Source organism: Oenanthe melanoleuca, chromosome 2, assembly GCF_029582105.1.
Source record: "Oenanthe melanoleuca isolate GR-GAL-2019-014 chromosome 2, OMel1.0, whole genome shotgun sequence".
Taxonomy (NCBI): Eukaryota; Metazoa; Chordata; class Aves; order Passeriformes; family Muscicapidae; genus Oenanthe; species Oenanthe melanoleuca.
This window is the reverse complement of record NC_079335.1, coordinates 58686074-58704029: the sequence shown is the minus strand read 5'-3', so window position 1 is coordinate 58704029 and position 17956 is coordinate 58686074. Positions and strand designations below refer to the sequence as shown.

General features: G+C 41.9%; 2 protein-coding genes across 2 annotated transcripts; one reads left to right on the top strand and one right to left on the bottom strand.

Annotated features, from left to right (window-relative positions):
- Window positions 1–4812: 4812 nt before the first annotated feature.
- On the bottom strand, window positions 4813–11053 carry ACOT13 (acyl-CoA thioesterase 13). The gene is made up of 3 exons (XM_056484680.1): window positions 10592–11053; window positions 7654–7838; window positions 4813–5514 (listed from the first exon to the last, which is right to left on the bottom strand). The coding sequence occupies exons 1-3, from the start codon at window positions 10967–10969 to the stop codon at window positions 5358–5360; spliced, it is 720 nt and encodes a 239-aa protein (XP_056340655.1). The 5' UTR covers window positions 10970–11053; the 3' UTR covers window positions 4813–5357.
- Window positions 11054–12085: 1032 nt separating this feature from the next.
- TDP2 (tyrosyl-DNA phosphodiesterase 2) lies at window positions 12086–16175 on the top strand. Its single transcript, XM_056482806.1, has 6 exons — window positions 12086–12126; window positions 13067–13234; window positions 13889–13980; window positions 14419–14537; window positions 14903–15073; window positions 15894–16175. Exons 1-6 carry the CDS (start codon window positions 12086–12088, stop codon window positions 16173–16175), a joined length of 873 nt encoding a protein of 290 aa, XP_056338781.1.
- The last annotated feature ends 1781 nt before the right edge of the window (window positions 16176–17956 follow it).

Genomic DNA, 17956 nt, shown 5'->3' with positions numbered 1-17956 from the left:
TAGTGTTACTTTATAAATGTGAAAATTTATGTTAAGTGTTACATCAGGTAGTAGAAACACACTGGGATTAGTCAGTGCTCCTCTTAAAAAAAGGAAAAAATGGGTTATTCGGTTACTAATCTCTTGAGCATTGAAAGTTTTAGATCAAAGGTACTGATCTCTCGCTGCAAGTTCACTTTTTTCATTGCAAAATGTTATTTCTGCTAGAAAAACAGCAATTGGAAAGATGAAAATTTGAACTTGTCAAATGACCTAGACTTTTAAAAAATTGGCATTTCCAAAAGACCTACTTGATTGTACTTTGAAAATACAAGCCCGAGGATCAGCCTGCACTATAGTAAGTGCCTGTGGTCCTTAGGAATGACTGCATCTTTCCCTTGACACATAAGGTGCAATGTCTTAGCTCTGAAATTACTTTAAAACATCATACAAATGCCATAAACACTTGGGCCTTGCACATACTTGCAGCTTGTGAGCTCTGCTGGCATCCTTCCCTTCCCAACCCTGTTCTGCCAGGAGAACGCTGCTTTTTCTTGTGCTTGTGTGCTGAGTCATTTAGGCTTCTTGCAGTTACTGAACACCAGCTTATGTTGAATCAGGATTTGTGGGGTTGAACAGTGAGAAGAGTCACTTGAAGGGTTTTTTTCCTCTTAATAGTGAGATTAGTCTAATGGACTGTTAGAAGTTTCATTTAATACTGCATTAATGTTACTGCCATTGAGCATGATACTGAAGTCCAGAATGAGTAGTACATTTACATTCACTAAGCAGATAGAGATGCCATGTGAGTTTACTTAATTGCTATTTACTTTTATTTGCCTGGAAAATCATCTCAGATTTTTCATTTTGCATTTATTGCAGCAGTAAATTCACAAGCTGTGTAATCCTACAGATTCTGGAATAGCTTTTTGGAGTGAAGTAAAGAGACAAAACATTATTAAAACCCTTTAGGTCTGCAGCAGCTGTTTTCTGCTTTGTGCCCCACAGCTGGGAGGGAGCTCAGGAAGCTCACTGGGTAGTGCACGTGCTGTGGAGAGAGGGCTGTATCAGCTCTACAGGTTAACTGAAGCTAAGTGTAATTTCTCTTCTGCTTGGGTGACAAATGCTTTTTAGGGCTGAAGATATCCGTGGCCTACTTCTGCTTGGAAGGGATTTACATATGGAAAGGTCCCTTTATTTAAGCACAATTACTGTATGCCAGAGCACCCACTGAACAAATTGCTTTTCTGGACTCCTGAAATCTCTTCAAGCAGCTACTGCTTTTAAGCAAAAGAAATCAAAGATCCAGAATTTTACTACAGTGTTACAAGCCCCGGGTACTGTCTTTATTAAACAAAAATAGGGGTCTTTTTGTTTGGCTGAGTTAATTTATTTTTGTTTTGTTTTTTTTCTGAAGGATAGCAAAAGTGGTAAAAGCTGGCAGGTTATTTATTCTGTTTTAAGCGAAAACTGTATATGCTGCTGTGTCCCACAACCATGGCAGCTTAGGATCCTAGTCTGGTGGTAGCAGTGGTTCAATGAATGCATTGCAGAATCATGAAGGTGGTAACTGTTGGCCCTGAACTCAAGTAGCAAAATAGGCATCTAAGTGATTCTTTTTTTCCTTAGCATGGACTATGAGGTAAGGGAAAGGCTTGGGGGGGTTCTGGCTAAATGTTTCTTTTTGCAGATGGAAATTCTAAAATTGTGAATGATATAATGCAGTTGGAAATTCTTCCGTGTGCCCTGGCTCAGAGCCAGTCACTGAAGCTGAAGAGATTTGAACTGCTGTTCAGAACAGTTACTTAACAGCCTAATTCGCCTCACATCCCTGCCCTCCCTGCCTCATCCCTGTTAGGTTTGTGGTTTGTGAATTTGAGAATTTGTAAACTAGCAGCTCAGCCATGAGATCCCTGTGATGGGTGGCTCGACCTAAAAGACTTAGAAGGAGTTCTGATAGTTCAACACTTGGTTCAGCAGTGACACCCTTCCTTACGCTCTCCCTAGTTTATCACTGACATCTTCCCAAGAGCTGAAATCCTTAATGACTGAACCCCTTCTCACTGTGTCTTAATCTGTGATCTGTATCTGCCCTGATTAGCATCAGCACCCCTGGTTCCAAATGCCAGTGGGAACAAGTCTGTTCTGATTCCTTATTTTCTCTAGGCATCTGTAAAGCACAGCTGTACATAGTGCAAGCCCGTGGGTGTCAGTCTGAATGCATTTGTGCAATAGCAGTGATGTGAAACCAGCATGAAACACTTGGCTGGACGGGGCACTGCATGAAGTGGCAAGCTGAAGTTACTTTCACTGAGAGAGATAAACTGTTCCTCAACGTTTTGTACCACTACCTGACCTCCATAAGAACAGACATCTAGACATAAGTATAACTTGGGTGCTCAGTGTATTTAAAAGAAAACCCCAAAACACAACAAACTGCAGTATGGGAGGGCTGGTCTCATTTTTAGCTGTTAAGATATGGAACTTGCAGTTGTCATCAGTTAACTGGATACGTAATCAGGTATACTACTAAGACTCACAAGATGAGCTCATGAAATCACTTTATTTTCTTGCTTGTAAGGGAATTATGCCTAAATCTGCAGTGATGGAACTAGGTCAACCCCACAGGAGGTCTGTTTGTCCTGATGCCAGGTGGAGCCATGTACCACTTGTCCTTATTATGGTATTTTGTTTCCATTACTTTGAGATTCAGCTAACGTAAGATACAGATTTTTCAACATGTAGGTTAGAGTGAAATCAGTAAAGAACATTTCCAAGTATTAAGTCTGATGCTTGACAGTTTACTCTCAAAGCTAGGCAAGCTCAATGGTGGCAGTTCCTTCTACGATCATCTCTGTGCCTGAGTTTGGTTGTGAAATAAATTACGAGGTCAACATACTGCTGCGGGTGAAGGATAACAGACAAGGTTGTCTTAAAATAATCCATTTAATTAATTGCTTCCGAAATAACTGGCCTGCATATTAATGATGTCCCTCTTATTAATTAGGCAGTACGAAAATACTGTCTTGAATAGTCTGTTCTAAGGGAGAAGAGAATTCACTTGTTATTGCAGGAAGTTTTATTTCTGTTTCCCTCACAGCCTGAAACAGTCCTTGCCAGCGTTGAATGGGAGCAGGATACTGTTGTTTCCGTGTTGAGGTCTGCCACTCTCAATTGGCCTGGACGCTTTTCAGTTGTAATTATGTAGATATGATGAATGCTAAGTGATAGAATGGGACCACTTAACTCTGATAGGTTCCTGAGGCAGCCAGTGCTGATTGAGGGAAGTCATGTTAAGTTGCAGTGGGACAGTTACACAAGGATAGAGTGGCCCCAGCACACAGAGCTGAGAGTGTTCTCAGTATTTTGGAACATACTGAACTTGGCATCTCCTTTGTTCTCACCCTCTGCCTTTTATTTCAGGTAATAGTCAAAATCACTCTTGTGTTCCAGTGAGGGGAATGGGCTTATAGCAATTGAAGGGGAGTGGTTTTAAATATTTTCTTGCACTCTACTACATGAGTAACCCACATAAGAAAACTGGTAAACTTAAGAATGAGAAAAAAGATAACTGGAGATGCCAGAACATGTTCATAGGAAGATAACCAGAGCAGTAGTTGCCAAAGTCAGTAAGTGCATCCAGTTGCTTTGGTGGTTCCTCTCTGCTCGTCCAAGTAACAGCAGAGATGCTTAAGACTCCAAACAGTGCTCAAGGCTGAGGGAGCTGTAACATAATTTTGTACAGTGCAGCATCTAGCTCTGATAAGCAAAGATTTAAAACAAAAAAGGTACTGCTGTAGTATGCACCTTTGCAGAACTTTTAGCAAAGCATTGTGTTTCTTTAAATGGGATTCAGAAATGATTACTGAGTATGAGTGAGTGCAAGTGCTGGGGGAAAACCAATCATGAGTGTACTGCTAAAGAGAGCATGCTACTATTAATAGTTCAGCTAGCCACAGGCACATAAGCTGTGTATGCTTCTGAGGCAGCCCCAGAGAAAAAGCTTTTCTGAGAATGTGTATACCATGAAAAACTGTTCTAAACTTGCAGCAAAAACACACACTGGTAGCCTGAGCCCACTGTAGGTATTTTTTTAGAGAACTTCCACTGAAGGGTTAGTTATCTGCTCATATTAGTTATTTAAAAGTAATTTTGGAAAGATTAATGACACATTAGTAAACCTGTACAACTGTATTGAAATTCAGTCTGCATGAACAGGTCACCTAATTCAGTGAAAATTGCTTCTTTAGGTTTAGGAATGCACAGAAGGAAACCCTAACTGCTCATCACAAAAGTCAAATGACTGAAGACAATGACTCAACTTCCACAACAAAAAGGACTTACATATGCCCTTTACTACTGTAGATTAGCTTTCTACTAGGAGAAAAACATGCACTGCATATGTGGCATTACTGTTCTTATTGCAGCTTGAGAGCCTTGCAGTGGCTTGTTTGTCAGGAGTTTGAAGAAAGCAGTTAGTGCAAGAGGAAATCAGGCTTCAGCTGATGAACAGCAGCTTAACTTTACCACATTCAACCCTGGTGAGATGGTCTACAGCCTTAGCCTGAATGAAAGCTCACCAAAATTACTTTTTTACATCTGTAACATGCATCTGATGGATTTTAAACAAATATAACCACAACCTCAGGCAGGGAGAGGTGAAAAGCCCACATGATATAACTGTATTTTCACATTCAGGGATCAGAGGGAGATGATGACATCTCAGGTGAATTTGTGTACAAGGGTTCCACCACACCCTCTCAACCACTCCATGCTGGCTAGCTTTTAATTAGTGCAAAGAGGCTACAAAACTACAAAACAATCTTTAAAAAGGTAGTTTCAGAAAGCTTTATTGAATACTTATTGATTCGTTACAGCATCAGTAAATTACATTTTACATTAGCCTCCTTTACACTTTCAAACCAGTTCTGGATGATGTTATAGGAACTCTGTACTACCATCTTGGGGAACAAGTAGCTTGTAAGCACTTCTAGTGGTGTGTGTTTGACTGTGACAGGCCTGAAGAAGGGTTGCTTTGTCACATGACACCACAGGTAGAGAAAGCAGGTCTCTTAAAATGCCGTCCTGCTGGTTAACCATATGGCTGGTCCAAAGGCTCTTCCCTTCTGCTATCTTGACCAAAAAAAGACAGGTGCCTCCCTAGGCTGTCACACTCTTGTTGTTCATCTCAAACCCAGGTTTGTAGCATTCTGGTGGTAATTAAAAAGTCTGTTCCTTTTTTATAGAAGTGAGACAAATTCACTCGATAGAGACTATCACAACTTTGTGCAGATGATACTGCATAAGCATCATCTTATGAAAATAATTCTATACAGGATTCTGAGGTCCAACATTAATATTTAAAGTACTTTTTCATATTAATTGCCTATGAACTTTGTATGTCTGCCTTGTGCAATTAACTTTCCTGTAGCCTTATTTGTTAAATCCACGGTGGCAAATGCGAGATTTTTTCCTTGCTTCAAAATCTGAGCTGTAATCAGTATCTCTTCTCCAATCTTAGCAGCAGAAGTATATCTTCAAGGAAGAAAAAAAGGAACAGGTAAGAGACTGTATAGAGGATAAATCCAAGCATATTCCTGCATTTTACATTACTATGAAGGGAATAGCAGAAGTGGGTAATAAAGACACATCTCTGTCTGCCTGCCTATTTGCAAACCCCCACTTAATGGATTTTAGCTTCTCTATCTACTGGAAGTGGTAAGTATAAGAGTTCTCTGAGAAAATGGAGGCTACAAAGAAACCCATTGGCTTGGTTCTGAGGAAAAGTCCATTTTAGAACAGAAACAAGGAGGTATCTAAGACTTCAGTTAGAAGTTCAGCTCCAAGTTCTATTCCAACCACTGCTGGTTTCCTACAGCCTCACTAAACTAGTCTGGCTGCTTTAGCTGCAAAATGTCACTGTTGCTAAGGCTCCAGAAGGTCATTTCTGTATGGAACTGTAAGCATAGGTTAACTCTTCCCATGCTCTGGTTAGAGGAAAGTCATGGAAATCTGGGCAGCCCTCAAATGTTGCTTCCATTCATTAGACAACTCTTTGTTTTTATTTACATGGGCAGGAGGGTGTGGTTTTAAAACACACTCTTTGGGGAATAGGAAGAAATTTCTGCACAAAGAATTCCCCTGGAAAGCATTAGGAGGAACAAGATCCAACAATGATCTGAGGTAAGGGAACACTATTCACATGTTAGAGCTGGAGAGGAAAAAGAAGAATTGCTGGATGTTAATCTTGCTGAGATAAATTTCATCAACCAGTCCATTTTTATACACAACACCATGTCACAAGAATGTCAGTCACACCTAACTCTGGTGTAGCACCAGCTCCATTGCTTGACAAGGACAGGATTTCAGCCTTGTCTCATTTCCAGAAGCTGCTGCTGATCCTCTTGTGGTTACCAAAAAAAATTCTCTGTTTCTCTCTGTTCTTTCCATTACTGAAATAGCTTCCTCATGACAACTTTTTAAAAAGCTCCTTCCCAAAAAGGAAAAAAGTTCTTGTAACAATATTTGATACCCAATCTCACTTGTTCTATGAATGCAGTAGTCCAAGTTAAAAATGCTATTAATATTGCTTCATGTAACATTGCTTAAAGGTAATTTTGGATCACCTCCAGAGAAAGCACTTTCTTCAGATTTCAGCCCTTATGTAATTGGGTGGACATAACTGTTAGTGTCAATAATTCAGATGTTGGCCTCTTGTTATACTACTTCAGGAAAAAACCCATAATGACAGAAGTAGTTTAGGTTTTAATTTCCAGTAAGATCCTAGTCATCACAGTGGTAGCATGAAGCTTAAATAGCTCTTTAATCCCATCTGCCCAGTGGAGAAATCAGAAGGTGCTGGGAGAGAAAGGTAGGAACCTGGTAAAGATGCAGACCACTCCCCACACACTTTTAAAGTTGTTCTTTTTTTTTTTTTAGGCAGTTCTGATGCAGGGTTACTTTTCTAAGATTTTTAATGCTCTGTGTTAATTATTCCAAGTAGGATTACTTTAGTTCCAATTGGTCATAATTATAAGTAATGAAGCAAAGCTGACAAGCTACAAAAAAGAAAGTTTCAGAGCAACTGTTTTTTAAAGACACCGTGCTTTGAATATTAATTACAGGAAGAACTATTTTCAGTGTAAAACTACCTTAAAATTACCTAGAGCAAAGGGTTCTTCCACTGAGAAATTCTGATTCAATCTGTAATTTACCCTCTATATGAGCACACAACAGAGGTAAACTCTTTCCTCCTTTAGTATTTTCTCTGGTTTATAGAATAATACTAAAAAAGTGTATAGACAGCTGCTTACCCTAGAGCTTGGGTTTTGAGGAGACATTAACATACCTGCACAAGCAAAAAGTGAAATCAAACCAATTTTTTAACAGTAAAATCAACCATATATCAACATCCCTTCATATTCTCTGAGAGAATGGGCACTGTCTTGTAAACACATGTAAGAAAATCCTAAGGAGGTCCAACTCAAAATTTGAAACCAAATGGCAGTCTCCAAAAACACACATGCAACCCCTTTAATTTATCAAAACAGAACTTCTGAAACCAAAGAGAACACCCATTTTTAGTGAGTGCCACAGCACAGAGAAGATGTACAATGGAGTCAGTAGGGGAAGAGAAGTTAGCATGTTTTGGTAACCACAGTGGATGATACCTACGTGATGTTCATGTCCACACTGACCCCAGGCATTGCTCTCTCTGTGTACAGCAAGGCTGCTGTTGACACCACGTCCACAAGAGTGGCTGTCAAACCTCCATGTAACGTGCCACCTCTGTTTGTATGCTCCTCCTCTACTTTCATTTCACAAACAACTTTTCCAGGAGCTGCAGATTGAAGTTTCATCTGTATAAGCAAAAAAGGAATAAAAAGCTTAGTGACAGTAGTACCAACACCAAATATTGCCCTCAATAAAACTGAAAGTAAATTTTTCTGACTCTGGACTCATGAGAGAAATTAAAAGATGGAAAATGCAGTAATTCAACTGTCCCATTAGGTATTTCCATAAATTTTGAGCAGAAGACTGTTGCCTTAGAATAATCTGTACTTCTACTGCAGACAAATATTTAAACTGACAGTTTAACAGAACTTCAATACGTGCTATGCTGTCAGGAATTCCTTAGGAGCAAACTGTCTTCAGTTTTCCTTTTGCTTTAATCTGTAAGTGAAAGACTGTATTAGAGGGAGCACAAAACTGCTCTAAGTATCTGTGTGTACCATAGTTGTGAAGGCATATTTGTTAGTTCACAAAATGGAAAGGAGACCACAAGTAATTATTTATTATATTAGAACAACCTCAATAAAAATCAGTATTTTGAAATGAGCATTGGAAATACTAATCAGATTAGCCTCCCTGACTGTAAATTCATATTCATGAGTGGAAGTATCCAAGGCTGTATCACAGTGTTACAGCATCATTATCTGCATATACAGTTTCATTCCACTCCACAGGTGGTAAATCCAGAATTACAGCTCACCTATGATACCATGCTTCCCCCCATAACCAATACAAAAGCTGGAATTTTGAGACCAAGAAGTTACTGCAATTCAGTATTTTAAAATTTCTAGTTAAATTTCTTCAGTCAGCAGCACTATATTCAAAATCTGAGTGCAGATGCAAGACTGGGCTAAGATTCACATATGATTACATGCATAACCAGGACTTTGAAGTGCTTTTAGACTATTAAAAGTGAAATGTGGACATATTTATTATATTTATTCCTACTAAATTTCAGGATTTTTACAAAGGCTTTTTTAAACTTGAATGTTTCCATTCTGTTACCAGCTGAGTTGATTTAAAACTTTTTTTGATCTTAAAAGGTATTAAGGTTGAAATATTTCAAGTTTCATTGTTCCTTATTTATAATACAGAGCTGAGTTCACCCTTTCAGATAAACCGAAGTTTATCCAAATTTTGCAGACAAATGATACTAAGATCAATGATGATGTACTACAGTCTTCTAATGGAAAAACTGGTATTAAACAGAGTGGAAATTACTGAGGCAATGTCCTGACATAGAAACAGCATCTGTATCAATGAAAAAAACCCAAGTCCTAAATCAGGCATGCTACACTGCACTGGAGGCCTAAGCTTCTGACAGAATTCCTGAGGAGAACTTTACTGATGCTCAACCCTGGGAGCAGATGGCTTCCACTCTGTCAGGGACTGGTGCTCCAACCCACCAGCACGGTGAGGAAAGCATCTGGTCCCATTTGTCATTGCTCTGATCTGGCACTACATGCCTGCTCTCCTTGACAAAAATAGTTCAGTACTCGAACACTTCCAGGACCTACTCAGCTAGAGCCGCTGGTCTGTGCTTGTCCCAGCCCCGCTGTGCTTGTCCTCCCACGCGTCTGCCTCGGGAACAGCACACTGCTCCAGCTTCCAGGCTTCAAACACACAGCATTAAACCTGGGTAGATACCACACTGGAGTCAATCCAGAAACTATGTCTGGGGCTGGAGGTGAAAGGTTTCAGACTAAAATGTCTGGAATAAGAAAAACCTTGAGTCATTTACTCATGGTAAGAGATTCCAGGTACCTCCAGAGAGTCCAGGCTCACTTCCAGCCAGCTACCTTTACAAGCTGAAATGCTAATATTTGCTCACCACTTACCAGGATTTAAAAGGAGTGTACAGTTATCACAGTGGAGTGGTGACTATGGACTCTACATCTTTAAGCTTTATACATTTTTAAATAACTTTATACTCACCAACAAGTCTTGGGAAAACGTGACTGTAAGAATTACTTTGCGAACAGTTGATTTCTATTAAATGTATCAGATCACAGAGCTGTCAACGAACGCACTGCTTCCATTATAACATTTTCTCCTCCACAATGCAAAGGATATGAATTTTTACATGGTTGATTTTCTTAGATATATTTACGCCATCACTCCATGTCACAGTTACACAACCAAACAAAAATTAAAGGGAAAATTTAATGAGAACACTGAAACTGCTTCACAAGAACTTTCCTACACAGCAGCTATGCTACCGCATACTACACAATTTAAAGTGTAAATGAACAGTAGCTTTAACTTTTTTTGGAGCATAATGCAGTACGACCGTGCAGCAGTACCAGTGAATTACATTTCTGTACACCAGAAGGTGCAGGGAAGGCACAGTGCAAGGCTAGAGTAGAAATTCAGAGAGCACTGGGGCGCACACTGTGCTTTCAGTCTGACTTCAGGCTCAGGTGCGAGATGTCATAACGAGGTATCTTTCTCATTTTAAACAGGGAAGAGTTTATTTTACGGTCCTAGAAGTTAGTGGCTTCGCACGTACTGCGAAGGAAAGGACGCGACCTGCTGAATGACTCCTGAAGGTTATTCAGTGCAGGCACCTTCAGGAGCTGCAGGAGTATTTAACGAGAGTTATGGACAACAGTTGAGTTACTACTGTTACAACAACTGTGTACCCGGTGTAGAAAGGGTGCCGAGGGCTGGAACGCGGGGAAGCACCGGCCCCGCCGGGCTGGGGCCGTGCCGCAGGCTCGGCGCTCTGCATCCCCGCGGACCGACCCCTCCGCGTTCCGGAGGGCGCAGGACGCCCCACAGACCGCTGTGCCGGCGGGCCCTGCCCTCCGAGGGCCCGTACCTTGCGGAGCACCCGGTCGAAGCCCTGCGACTCCAGCATGTACTTCATGGCCTCCCTCAGGCTCTCCACGGTGAACCCCATGCCGCAGCCCCGCTGAACGCCGCCCGCCGCGCCCCGGAACGGCAACCCGGGCGGGCGGTGCCTGCCGCCGCCTTCCGCCGCAGCCATGGAGGAGCCGGCCGGGGCAGCGCCGAGCCCGCCGCCCGCCGAGCACCCGCGGGAGGGTGAGGGTGAGGGTGAGGGTGAGGGTGAGGGTGAGGATGAGGAGGCGCTGCACGTCGCCAAGCGGAGGAAGGTGCTGTGCTCCGAGTTCGCCGCCATCACCAGCAGCGACGCGGCCGTGGCGCGCCGCTTCTTGGCCAGCAGCGACTGGCACATGGAGGTACGGCCGGGGCCGGCGGGGCCGCGGGGCTGCCCGGCGGCGGCCCCTCCCTGCCAGCCGCCCCTGTGTTTCAGAGGGCGCTGAACGCCTACTTCGACCCGCCGCGGGACGCCGAGGCAGCGCCGGGCGGGCCGGCCCCGGCCTGCGCCGACACCGGCGGCTGGTAGGTGACGGGGACGGGGGACGGGTCCGGGGAGGTTCCCCTCGGCGGGTAGGGGGGCAGGTTCCCTTCCTCGGGTAGGGGGGCAGGTTCCCACACGCTGGGGCTCCCACACCCGGCGGGAGCCATGGCCGGGCCGAGGCGTGGCTTGGGCAGCAGCGCTCCCCTCCCGCCGGGCATCGCACCTGGAGTAGCGAGGCAGCGGGTTCCCCTTCCTTTTCTGCAGCCCACCCTTTCCCGACGTTTCTCTCCTTTGGAGAGGCTCTCAGGCTTTTGGGCTGCATTTTCCCTCTGTGGATCCTCTGGAGTGGTGGATTGTGAGCCTTTTGGATAAGGCATTGGCACATTTCCGTCTCGTTGCTGTGTGTTCTGCAGCAATACATATGCAGATTTTACCGTACACACATTTGTGTATGTGTAAATTAGGCATATTTGTATAATACCCGATGTATGCATTTTTTTATTATTATAAATAAAATCGGCATGTACACACACACACACACACACCTTGTTAAATGTACCTGTGAAAGTTAAGATGCAAGATCTGTGTCTTACATGCACCATCTCACAGCATACCTGGACAATGTACTGAGTGTATTGATCTGCATGTGGAATTGAACTTTCCAGATCCCCAGATACCAACTAAGTAGCATGCACCCACTCACTTGGACACCCTCACATGTCACCAACCTCTCAGTGGGGTGGGAAAAAGAATTGAAAAAAAAGATAAAACCCATGGGTTGAGGTAAAAGCAGTTTTAGAGTATAAATAAAATTAATGATAATAATATTAATTGCAATGGAAATGGAGATAACAAAAAGAGAGAGAGGAATGGAAGCCAAGAAGGATAAATGACACACAGTACAATTGCTCACCACCCACTGACTGATGCCCAGCTCATCTCTAAGCAGCAGTTGGCTCCTCCAATTCCCTCCAAGTTCATTCATTGAACATGAAGACCTATGGAATGGAATATTCCTTTTGCCAGTTCAGGTCAGCTCGCTTGGTCATGTTTCTTCTGAGTTCCTTACGCACCTGGCTGAGCATAGGAAGCTGAAAAGTCCATTAATTTGACCAGGTTTTCATGTCAAGGTTTTGGTAACAGGTGGCTACTGGAGTGGCTCCTGTGAGGAGCTGCCAGAAGCTTCCTCTGTGTCCAACAGAGCCAAGGTGAGCTGGATTCAAGGCAGACCCGCTGTGAAACAGTGTGGTAGTGCCCTGGGATAATGTACTGAAGGTTAAAATGCTGCACAACAGCATCTGCAGCGGAAGAGAGAACTGAAAACAGCCCTGCAGATGCCAAGGGTCAGTGAAGAAGGAGGGGCAGGAGGTGCTCCAGATGCAGGAGCAGAGATTCCCCTGCAGCCCACGTGCAGAGCATGGTGAGGCAGCTGTGCCCCTGCAAGCCCGTGGAGGAGCACAATGGAACAAATCCACCTCTAGCCTGGGGCAGACTCTACACTGCAGCAGATGGGTGCCTGAAGAAGGCTGATCCCATGGAAAGCCCACGTTGGAGCAGGCTCCTGGCAGGACCTATGGGCACATGCACAGAGGAGCCCATGTTGGAACAGGTTTGCTGGCAGGACTTGTGACCCCGTGGTTAATCCACTCGGAAGCAGCCTGTTCCTGAAGGACTCAGGGATAGAGTGGGATCATGGGGGAAGAGCTGAATTACTCAAGTGTTTTGGATTACATTGGTTACTGTCTGATTAACTTACATCAGCATATGTAATGTTATCTTGCCTTTGTAAGGAGGAGGAAAAACCACTTAATTCACCAATGCGCCACAGCTGTGTGTGACTGGGGACTGTGTGTTTGAGTTACTGCGCTTCTAAATGATGTTGAGATCAATGCATGCTTTAGAAGATAAGTGAGGCAGTCACAGATAGATTGGTATTATGCATGTTAACAAACAAATACACTCTCTCTTTAGCATTGACCTCACTGCAGATGCAACTACAAGTAATGCCGGCGTCAATAGTGAAAACTTGCCGCAAAAAGAAGATGACAGCAACTTCTCACTGATCACCTGGAACATTGATGGGCTGGATCTAGGAAATCTGAAAGATCGAGCTAGAGGAGTCTGTACATACCTGGCATTGTGAGTACAGCCTCCTCTTTGTATTGTCATGTACCTGGATTCAACAGAAAAATAAAAAAAGCTTCTTGATTTAGGTATATACAAATCTTCATGTCCCAGTTATCTTAATGTTAGATGCAGCAGATCAGTCACCCTAAAAATCCTAAATAGCTGAGAGTTGTTATACTGACTGTTAGAGGTGTGAGCCTATACAGCATTCCAGAGGTTAAATATTTTGAGATGGCTACTTTAAAAGTGTAATAATGTGCAATATTGTTCAAGTTGCAATATTGCATCACGAACATAGTACATAATTGCATCCTGTACATGAGAATCTCCTGCAGAAGATGTCCCAAAGCTACTTTGCAGCTGCTTGAGTTGAATTCCTCATGTACGTAGTATACAAAACCTTCAAGGTCATGGTATAAGGCAGTTATGCATTTTATTATTTCATGTTCATAAGAACAGTTGTTTCCTCCCTTTTAATAATGGTGTCTATGTGCTACTAAATACAATGCAGATAGTTTTTTCTTTTTTAAAGAACAGATTCTTACAAAATGTAGGAAATTGAGGCAAGGTGCACATGAAATCCCTGACTTTGTTCCATTTGGCCTCAGGGTTGCAGTGCTACTTCTCAGTAATTAATTGAAACTTTTCTTGCCTTGCTGATTTCAGATACAGTCCGGATGTTGTGTTTTTACAGGAGGTCATCCCACCATATCTCTCTCTTCTCCAGATGAAAGCAGGCAATTATACTATTATTCCAGGTAAGAAAAAACCCTCAGGTGCTAAAGACAAAAAACAGAAAATAAAGTTTGGATTTATTCTCTCTCTTGCCAAGACCTCCAACCATTTTAAAGAATATAAAGAGTAAAGGGAAGAAGGAAGCACATCTTGATGCAAATAATGCCTGTGAAAAGCTTGCTGTTCTGGTGTTTTCCTTTGTATTTCTTTTCTGCATTTTGAAAGATTGGTGGCAAGGATAGTCATAAAGTGCCATAGATAAGTAATTCTTTAAATATTTACATTTTAAAAATCTGAAAAATTCAGATCGTTATTATGCAACTTTTTACTAATGACTTAAAAATCAACATATTCTCACAGGCTGTGGTGAAAAGGTCTCTTTCAGAACCTTAACTGCTTTATACAGTTCTGCTATGGCACAGCAGATGTCCTCAAGCATTTCTTTGCTTGGTCCTCTCTAGGTAACGTAGATGACTATTTCACTGCTGTAATGTTAAAGAAATCGAGAGTGAAGCTACTGAAACATGAGATAATACCTTTTCCAACAACTGCCATGAAGAGGAACCTTTTGGTTGTGCATGTGAGTGAGTCAGGATGTACTAAGCAGCTGTACTTCTGCCTTCCAAACAAAAAATCCCAGGAAAGGCTGAACTGGCTTTTTCTCTATGACAGTCTCAAAGGGCAGAAAAACTCCTCCAAGCATATAAACCCAATTGCATTTGAAACTGGCAAATCTTTTATGCATGTTACATACCATTCTTTGTTTTTGGGCCTCATAACCTCTGAAAACAAAACTAAAAGTCTGTTATCCTTCTGTGAGCCCCTTTTCTTCAATGTAAAACTAACATTAACCAGAGCTCTGTTATTCATTCATTTGCTTTGTGATTAAATGTAATCTTTGATCATGATGTGGATAGTAACACTGCCTCTTTGTTTCACATATAGGTGAGCATATCTGGTATTGAACTTTGCCTTATGACCTCTCATCTGGAGAGCACTAAAGATCACTCCAAGGAACGTATAAAGCAGCTGCAGATAGTGTTAAACGAAATGAAGAAGGAGTCTGAGACAACCACTGTTATATTTGGAGGGGATACAAACCTCAGAGACAGCGAGGTAAATAGAAATAAGCAACTTTGTTGTTTAGAGAAGGTATTTTGACAAAACTTTCTCAGGTTTTTCAGCTGTCTTTATGAGAAATAACCTGCTTAGGCAGAACAGAGATATTCAACACTTATTCTGAAAATGTGGGACTGTGACTAAGTAGGAGTAAGCATTGTTATGGCTGAGTTAATTTATATTATTTTATTTTATTTAATTTATACCTTCCTAATAACTAAATGCTTTAATAACAATATTTGTATCTGAGCAGAGGCAGGCAGATTTGATGGAAGTTTTTACTTCAAAAACTTCTCATTTTGAGAACCTGGTCTTTACTTGTTCAACTCTCCAATTCTCAGAGTTTGTAGAATCCATGAAGGAAGAGGGTGCTCTGGAGAAATAGATATTAATCCCTGGTAATCAAGACATTCAAAATTAGAAGTAGTTTTTGGCTTCTAGTACTAAAAGGGAAATCTGTACATTATTACTAGAAGGTCAGAGTTTCACCTCTGCCTATCATTAAGTTCCATTGCAGTGAACTAGAACGACATTGGTTTAAGGAAACATGGTGTTGGCCCCTATGCATCAACATTTCAGAGCTGAACATTTATTTTGGAACATGCTTTGGATTTACAAAGTGCTACAGGAAATGGTCATGCTTTAGAGTATCAGGACAAATACCATAGTTTAGAAACATCTCCAAGATCTTTGATTCTTTAACAACTTATGTTTTGCGGAAAAAAATCCCATGCTCTGACAACTCAGTTCTATTTTTTGAAGGTACAAATTGTGAATTCACCATCTTGTGGAATTTTTTTCCTCCTTCTGCCTTCAGGTTACTAAACTTGGTAGTCTGCCTGACAGCATTAAGGATGTCTGGGAGTTTTTGGGTAAACCCCAGCACTGCCGCTACACTTGGGACACGCAGTCCAACACCAACCTGAATGCAGCCTACAAGTGCAAGATGCGGTTTGACCGGATTTACTTTCGGCCTGCGTCCGAAGGGGGACATTTCATTCCACGAAGCATGGACTTGATTGGTTTGGAAAAACTGGAATGTGGCAGATTTCCTAGTGATCACTGGGGCATTCTGTGCAATTTTGATGTTGTATTATGAAAAAGAAAAAAAGACTCGCATCAATAGTTTTTAGGTTAGTTATTCTTGTTTTTATAAGATTTTACCCTCTCAGTTTAAGGTAGGGCATATTTAAGTTTTCAACCCTAATACATTCTTTGTTCTTGGCTTCTGCAGGAATGGTTTAATTTCAAGCCAGGTTTCCCTTTTCCTTTTATATGCATCTTTCCTTGAACCACATTTTATAATATTTGTTTTTAAAAATATCTGCAAAACTAAACAAATTCTAGTTTTAAATGGCAGGACAAACCTGTAAATACAATTCCTAAACATATTCAGTGATTTAAAAGACACTTTTATTTTGGCATGTACTGTGATCTCATAATAAAGGCTTCTTTTTTGTATTTTAAAACTACTTTTATTGTGCCTTCCTTGTTTATTTTATTACCATTCCCATCATCCTTTACAACCTTGTGTTTCATAGGGTGTTCGTTCTCTTTTAGCTTCTGAAATTTGTGTTGAGTGTACACACCCTTTCAAGCAAGACAATAAAGGAGCTGAGGAAAGAATGACTAGATTCTCACAAAATTAGAATTTCTTAAGTAGAAATTGAACTACTATTGAACAAATTTAGGAACAATATGCCTTCTATTTGGCAAGAAAAATAGGATATAGGCATATGCATGGTAGTTGCTCACTTGGGATGGGGTACACTTTTCTTTGTGTTTATTACCCTGGATATGAGGTGCAGATTAAGATTGCTGTGTTTCAGTGAGCTCCTAGAAGCTTTAGAAGCTCCTAAAGTGCTAGGCAAAGCCTGAGCAGCTCAGGGCCTTGCTGACTTGACAGAAGATCAGCTAGGCCTTCCTACTCTAAGAACTGGGTAATCAGTCTCATAGAAGCTGTTGATTTATAGAGGTGCAGTGCTGATTTAATGCTGCTTTAAAAGGGAAAGCCTACTACCTTTCTGATGTGAAGTTCAGTGCACAGGCATGGAGAAGAAGGACAGATAACCTGTCAGTGATGTGATGTGAATGGAGTTTGACAGCCTAAATTTTTTTACTTTTTGTTGTTGTTTGTCTTTGGTCTTGAGCCCAAAGCTTACAAACAGCTGTACTTTGCTGCACTACTGTGGTGGCTTGGTTCCACCTGGTAGCCAGGCTGCCACCCAGCCACTGTCTCAGTCCCCTTCCCCTGTGAGGTGGGAGGAGTAAATCAGAAAAAAAAAGAAACAAGAAAGCTCCTGGGTTGAGATAAAGACAATTCCCAATTACTCTCATGGGCAAACCAGACTTGATTTGTGGAACTTAATTTGTTTTGGAAACATGCGAGGAAGGAAGTTCAGCTGGAACATGAAGGAGAACTTCTTTACTGTGCGGGTGGTTGAGCATGGATCAGGCTGCCGGGAGAGGGGGTGGAGTTTCCCTCACTGGGGATATTCCAAAGCCTTCTGGACACTCCTTACTAATGTGCTCCAGTGGACTGACTGTGCTGGAGCCAGGAGATTGGGCTAAATGACTGCTGGTGTTCACTTCCAACCTTACCCATTATCACATTCTGACACTAATTTACAGCCAAAGTGTTTGACCACTCTCTCAGTAAAGATATCCATCCTGATGGCCTGTCTAAACCTCTCCTGGGCAAGGTAACCAGCTCTTCCTTGTTGCAGGAGCAGGGAGGCCTGGGGTAGGTGTGGTTTTCCTTTCATTCAGCAGGAGGCCCAGGTGACCTTACTAAACAAGCAAATAAACCTCAGGATGTTGATTCTTCTCTACAGATACCAGCTGCAGAAGTGCCCTGTTCTGCTTTCACTTCTTTAAACA

What these genes read in the sequence shown, in the direction of transcription:
- ACOT13 (XM_056484680.1), bottom strand. Translation starts at nt 10,969, where the DNA reads ATGTGCCAGTCGCTGCTGGCCAAGAAGCGGCGCGCCACGGCCGCGTCG. An exon ending in TCGACCGGGTGCTCCGCAAG is followed by an intron (nt 7,839 to 10,591) that starts GTACGGGCCCTC and finishes TTGCTTATACAG; the next exon opens with ATGAAACTTCAATCTGCAGC. An exon ending in AGTGTGGACATGAACATCAC is followed by an intron (nt 5,515 to 7,653) that starts GTAGGTATCATC and finishes TCTTCCTTGAAG; the next exon opens with ATATACTTCTGCTGCTAAGA.
- TDP2 (XM_056482806.1), top strand. Translation starts at nt 12,086, where the DNA reads ATGAAGACCTATGGAATGGAATATTCCTTTTGCCAGTTCAG. An exon ending in TATTCCTTTTGCCAGTTCAG is followed by an intron (nt 12,127 to 13,066) that starts GTCAGCTCGCTT and finishes CTCTCTCTTTAG; the next exon opens with CATTGACCTCACTGCAGATG. An exon ending in CAAACCTCAGAGACAGCGAG is followed by an intron (nt 15,074 to 15,893) that starts GTAAATAGAAAT and finishes TTCTGCCTTCAG; the next exon opens with GTTACTAAACTTGGTAGTCT.